Below are 7,094 nucleotides of genomic sequence, written 5' to 3' on the forward strand. Positions count from 1 at the left end.
ATCATATATGACTCTGGAAAAACCATAGCTTTGACTACCTGGAGAATCTAGTGTAATTGGGCTAAGAAACAATGTTATTTTTTGCTTTGAGCTGCATTAAAGGAACCCAGGTAATGTTGAGTTTCCCTCTATGCACAATCCATTTATTCATTCTTTTGTCCTCAGCTACTGTATCTTCTTCTCTCCATTTGTCGTTGATTTGAACCTAAACTTTTCCAACTTTGGAATGAGCATTAGGTCTAGCCACTCTGCTGGTCCAGACTTCAAAGAGAAATACCAGTCTAGCAATACCTTCCCCTCTGTCCATTCTCATTTATACAGAGGACTAGTGCAAACATTACACAATGCAGCTGCATTCACTCTAAAGCCAAATTTTGCCAAATGGGTAAAGGCACAATTCATCTAAGACATTGGACCAAATGTTTCTTCTGGGATAAATAGAATCTGTGGGCAATCAGGCCTGAAGCATGCTGCTGCTTCCAGAAAATGTTACAGACCCCTGTATACTCCAAATTGGGCCTTGGATATCATTATAAACGAAGTGTCCCTAATTCTCTGAACTCATTCATAAAGCTTCAGACCTAATGGAAAGTGAAATCCAAATGGCCATTGTTCAAGTAGCATGGGCCGCAGTGGAATTTTATGAATAGTTAGTGAGATGACTCAGCAAACAAAGTAGCAGGCCAAAATCATCACCCTTCCAAAACTTTTGGAGGCATCAGGAGAAGGAAACACAAAAAAGACAGTTCAAGATCACCTTGTAACCTCTGGAATGTATATGTATCAAGAATATGTGACAGAATAAATCACGGCAAGGTCTTTTTCATCTCGCATCTTAGAGTAATAAAATAAAAACAAAAATAAACATATGGGATATACTTAAAAGCCTTTGCTCAGCAAAGGAAACCATAAACAAAATGAAAAGACAACTCTCAGAATGGGAGGAAATATTTGCAAATGAGGCAACCAACATGGCATTAATTTCCAAAACATACAAACAGCTCATAGAACTCAGTATCAAAATAGTAAACAGCCTAATCAAAAATTGGGTGGAAGATCTGAATAGATATTTCTCAAAAAAAAAAAAAAACATACAAATGGCCAAAGAGCACATGAAAAGATGCTCAATATCACTAATACTTAAAGAAATACAGATCAAAGCTACAATGACACAAAGCTACAAAATCTATCATCTCACACTGGTCAAATCAGCCATCATAAGAAAATCTACGAACAATAAATACTGGACAGGGTGTAGAGAGAAGGGAACCCTCTTGCACTGTTTGTGGGAAAGTAAATTGGTACAGCCACTATGGAGAATAGTATAGAGGTTCCTTAAAAAAAAACTAGAAATGGAAACACGATATGACTCAGCAGTCCCATTCCTTGTGCATATACTTGGAAAAAACTGTAAATTGAAAAGATGCATGCATGCCAAAGTTCATTGCAGCACCATTTACTATAGCCAAGGCATAGAAGCAATATAAATGTCCATCAACAGAGGAATGGATAAAGATGTGGTACATAAATGCATTGGAATATTACTCAGCATAAAAAGAATGAAATAATGTCATTTGCAACAACATGAATGGACCTAGAGATTTTCAAACTGAGTGAAGGAAGTCTGACAAAAAAAAAAAAAAAAGGACAAATATCATATGATACTGTTTATATGTGGAATCTGAAAAAAGGGTACAAATGAACTTGTTTACAAAACAGAAGTAAAAAACAAACTTATGGTTACCTGGGAGTAAGGAGCGAGGAGAATTAAATTGGGAGATTGGAATAAACATATACACATTACTTTAAAAATATATATATTTTTAAGTGGAGGATAATTGCTTTACTATGTTATATTGGTTTCTGCTGAATCAGTCATAAGTATACACGTATCCCCTCCCTCTTGAGCCTCCCTGCCACCACCCACCCTCCGTCCTATCCCTCTAGGCTGTCACAGAGCACCAGGCTGAGCACCCTGTGTTGTACACCAGCTCCCCCTTGGTTACCTATCTTACACACTGTAATGTACAGATGTCAGTGCTACCCGCTCAGTTAGTCCCACCCTCTCCTTTCCCTGTTGTGTCCCTAAGTCCGTTCTATATATGAAATAGATAACTGAAAAGGACCTACTGTATAGCACAAGGAAATCTACTCAGTCCTCTCCGTAATGGTCTATATGGGAAAAGAATCTAGAAAAAGAGTGTACACACACACACACACACACACACATCAGTTATATGATTCACTTTGCTGTATACCTGAAAAAAACACAAGATTGCAAATCAACTATACTCCAATAAAAATTTAAAAACAGAATATGAGTCAGAAAGCCTTTACAGAGTGTATCAAAATAGAAGAATCACTTCAAGAAACTAGAACCCCTCTGATCATTACTGTTATTTATAGTTAGAAGGGGGCAGACAAAGAAGGACTTGAGTAGAAGGGTTAATCACACGAGGCCCATGTGTCAGATCATATGAGCATGTAGCTGCTTATAATCAAATGCCTCCTTGTGTGGGTAAAGTAAAAACTAGTGAAGAAAACCAGAATATCAGGTTCAAGAATGTAGGAATGATGTTTTTGAAAATTTTTTATTTTTACTTTACAGAACAATTACTTTAGAATGTTGTAATGGTTTTTGCCATACACCAACATGAATCCACATTAGGTATACATATGTCCCCTCCCTCCTGAACCCTTCTCTCACTACCCCACCCCCACCAACCCCACCCCTCTAGGTTGTCAGAGAGCACTGGCTTTGAGTTCCCTGCATCATGCATTGAACTCCCACTGGCTATCTATTTTACATATGATAATGCATATGTTTCAATGCTATTCTTTCACACCATCCCACCCTCTCCTTCCCCCACTGTGAAAGACAAATATCATATATTAACACATATGTATGGAATCTAGAATAGTACTGATGATCCTACTTGAAAGACAGCAAAGGAGACACATTTAGGAGTGATGTTTTTTGGAATAAACTGGAGTCTTGGAGGGAGTGCACATGGGCTTGGAGGTGGCTTGGAACAAGCAGAACTCAGTCCACTGCCAGAGAAGAAATCTGCTCCAGGTATGGCTGCCTGAATGACAGGCTCTGATTTCTATTACACTGTAGCTATTGCCATCCCAAGGATGCCCCCTAAATGTAATCACACACACACACACACCTATAGAAGCCCAGGGTACCAGAATTAGACAGATGTTATCTATACCAACTCCTCTCTAACTGCAAGTCCTATTCATTATGGGACAGCAAAGAATGGGGCACAGTCAGCCAATGACACCAACATCCAGGAGTGTGCTTAAAGGTGTTTTAATAGAGGTAGAAAGGGAAAGAGGTATTTCTTCAAATCCAGCTTCTCCCCTCCGATGAACCCCAAGCAACTGAGAACCAGTAAAGCTGCTAAGGCCTTCTGCAGAACGCAGAGCTCAGAGGACCGTTCAGAGTAAGGAAAACCTCATAGCACATATTTTTAGGATGCAAACAAGAGAGGCTGTGACTCAGGGAGAGAAAATACTCATTGCAAGATCTACACAATGAAGACAGAGAAACAAAAGGGAGAAAGGTGTTCAAGATCCGGAGGTTGGTTCCTCAAGGGCATAGCAGTGGACCACGTTACTCCTGGTTGACCTTCTGCTGGTTTGGACCTGGAATGACCACTGAGGGGTATGCCTCAGGCACCTTGGTATTTCCAGGCTGAGGGACGTTGGTGTAGACTGGCTCCGGATCTCTGATGGGACATGGCTCCGGAAGTGTGGAATAGCCTTGCTCGGGAATCTTGATGTCCGGTTGTGGAACCTTTGGAAGGCATGGCTCCTCAATTATGGGAACAAATGGTTCCTGAGGTGGAGGTGGAGGCTGGCAGGGCTGTTTCACCTGCTGCTGCTCAGGCCCAGGGGGTGGGGTGAAAGGCTGTTTCTGCTGATATGAACTCATGCTTTAAAGAAGGCTGGACCTAGAGACAGAAAAGCAGACTTAGTAGTTTAGTAAAACAAGGAGGAAGCCAAGTCTAATGACAAATATCTTAATTTCATGCCCCTTAAGAAACAAAAGCTTCTCTTCTCTTTATTTTTGTTTCCTTGAATTTGAGAATCAAAGGAAACTGAGGATTCCTGTACACTTTCAAGAGGAAAAGTTTAAAGGTGGTTTATTTTGATCCCATGGGAGTGGAGCCTTTCTCTTTGCTTCCTTTCTTCCTGTTCTTTTCCGAAAACCTACATTAGCCACATAACATAACTTCAGGTTCCTGTGATTGATTGAAGCCCTCAGTTTACAATCAATTGAAAAAGTGGTAAAGTTCAAAATCTGGTGTCTACCCTCTCGTATCCCTCACATAGAGTGCCTCAGTTCTCATAGGAAAATCCGTAAGCCCACACAATTCTGTCTATGAGCTTCTGTTCACATTGTCTTCTTGGTGTTTGTTTCTGGAAGTCTTTCCATTCTGTTGTTGCTTGTCCATACACGCTCACCCCTCATGGCTCTCCTCCCGGATCCCGTCATCTTTCTCATTCTGACTCAGCACAATACCTGCCTCATCCTCTCTATTCTATGTGCAGTATTTTTTTGTAAATTACTCCTATGTATTACATTCTCTGATGGATCATAGGTTCAAGGAGTAAAGAAAAGTGTTATCTTTTGTACATCCAAAGTGCCAATGCAGTGCCTCTCGATTTTGCAGAGTCTAAAAATTAATAAAAGAGAATATTAAAATGTCACTAAAATTGCCCTGAACATGAGCTGCAGTCTATATCCTCCTGCCAACTGAACAGATGGTCAACAGAAACTATTCCCCTTTTCTGACCCCAAATTCCACAGCTGTAAGTCTAAGTGAGAAGTCAGAAAGATCTATAGTCACCTTAAACATAAATTACTTTGCATTTAAAATAAATATATCACATCATGGCAAAGAGATTTTAATCAAAATACAATATCATTGGGCAAATATTAAGAAAATCCATGTGAAGAGTCTCACCTGATGTGAAGAAACGTTTGAGTTGTCTGGTCTCCTGGGTCTGGTGAGAAATCTCTGGCCAGCTGGCATTTTATATAGAATATGAGCCTTGCCTTAAGGAAGTGGGATTTGGGGGTGCTAAACTGTCTTCATTCCAGCTTTAGTGGTGAAAATCTCTGGCTTAACATTTTGTGGGGCACTCATTGTTTGACGGTGATGTCACTTTGTTTGACGGGTCTGTTCTCACTGTCTACCATTTGTAGTGTGGTTGCTATGGGAAACAGGGTTCTTGGGTGGTGATAAGTTAAATCAGAGTGAAACTCCAGGCTCCTGGGACCAGAAATAACCATACCTGTTTAACAGGACCCTAATATTTAGTTCAGATTAATTTTGTTGAACATTTTAATTTCCTGAGTGAATGTGGAGATGAACAATAGGCATTACTGTGTCTCCTGGGAGGCCATGGGAATGGTAGTAATAAGTGAAGCATCTGATATTCCATCTCTTAGTAAATCCAAACCTGGGAAAGGAAAGGAAAAGTTAAAATGTCTGCTTTGGAAATGCTTCCCTCTAAAGGGCCTTAAGATGCCACATTGACCATGTTGTGCATGTCACTGGGGATGGACAGTTAAGACTGGATCTGTCCAGCATGTTGGAAAAGCCCTAAGACTCTACTTCTCATGGGATCTGTGTTTTTGTGGGCAACAAAGAATAAGAAAGTCTGATTCTTTGAGTTCATGAACCAGCCACATCCTCTGATCAGGATAAGGTGAAACAGAGGTCACTAACCCAGGGTTGACCTCAATGCACAATCTCTTACTAGGTGTGGCCCTTAGGAAATTCAAACATTCTTAAAATTCAGGTATGTGGATGGCTCCTCCCTTCCCACTGCTTTACCTCTCTTATCTCACATTAACCTGAGTCCAAGGCACAGCACCACTGCTGCTGCTAAGTCGCTTCAGTCAGGTCCGACTCTGTGCGACCCCATAGACGGCGGCCCACCAGGCTCCACCGTCCCTGGGATTCTCCAGGCAAGAACACTGGAGTGGGTTGCCATTTCCTTCTCCAGTGCATGAAAATGAAAAGTGAAAGTGAAGTCGCTAAGTCGTGTCTGACTCTTAGCGACCCCATGGACTGCAGCCTTCCAGGCTCCTCCACCCCTGGGATTTTCCAGGCAAGAGTACTGGAGTGGGGTGCCATTGCCTTCTCCGAAAGAAGTTGAGCAAGTTAAAGTTGAAGCCACCACTGGGATCTCCTTTATTTAGTTCTCCAAAGCTCTAATTACACTTTAGCCTCATCCATTGTCTGGAAGATGCTCAGTCAATGTGCAATTATTGTTTTCCTTGATAGATGCATATGTTCATAGAAGAGAGGGAGGAAGGAAAGATTGAAGGAAAGAGGGAGAGAAGAAGGGAGTGAAAGAAGAAAGGGAGAAATGAAGGAAGAAGGAAGGAAGGGGAGAGAGAGAGAAAGAGAAGAAAGCATTATTTTAGAAAGATATACATGAAGTGCTTGCGTGCATGCTAAATTGCTTCACCTGTGTCTGACTCTTTGAGACCCTATGGACTGTAGCATGCCAGGCTCCGCTGTCCATGGGGATTCTCTTGGCAAGAATATTGGAATGGGTTGCCATTCCCTCCTCCAGGGGATCTTCCTGACCCAGAGATCGAAACTGCATCTCTTGCATCTCTTGCATTGGCAGGCAGGTTCTTTACCACTAGTACTGCCTGGGAATCCCATGAACTGCTTGAACAACCATAATAAGGTGACTTCTTAGAAATGATTCACTATCTTATGACAGGCTTAGCAGTATGAGTTGAAAAGGTGCGGGTTCGTCATGCTCTTGCCCTGCTTCCTTCCCCACCCGTGTCCTTCCCTCTCAGCTACTGTCTGACCAGCATGACCCTCTAAGGTGGTGCCAGTGTCACTGTCACATCTAAGCTCTAGTGTCTGGTGTCACTTCAGGTCTCCTCTCAGGATTGTCCATGTCCCTCCCTTTCCTAAAACCACCTCTCAGAGCCCTTGACATAGGAATCTTTGCCCAGATCTTGCTGCTCTCCCTGGGATTCTTATTTCCAGAGAAACTGCTTTCTGCTCCTCTGCATGAATCTGGGTCTTCCTCATGTCCTAAACTGA

At 41.8% G+C, this 7,094-nt stretch overlaps 1 protein-coding gene across 1 annotated transcript; it reads right to left on the reverse strand.

Moving 5' to 3' along the window:
- Positions 1 to 3,622: 3,622 nt before the first annotated feature.
- On the reverse strand, positions 3,623 to 3,943 carry LOC102287318 (cornifin). The gene has a single exon (XM_005895001.1). The coding sequence runs from the start codon at positions 3,941 to 3,943 to the stop codon at positions 3,623 to 3,625; it is 321 nt and encodes a 106-aa protein (XP_005895063.1).
- Between the last annotated feature and the right edge of the window lie 3,151 nt (positions 3,944 to 7,094).

Source organism: Bos mutus, chromosome 3 (genome assembly GCF_027580195.1).
Source record: "Bos mutus isolate GX-2022 chromosome 3, NWIPB_WYAK_1.1, whole genome shotgun sequence".
NCBI classification, from domain to species: Eukaryota; Metazoa; Chordata; class Mammalia; order Artiodactyla; family Bovidae; genus Bos; species Bos mutus.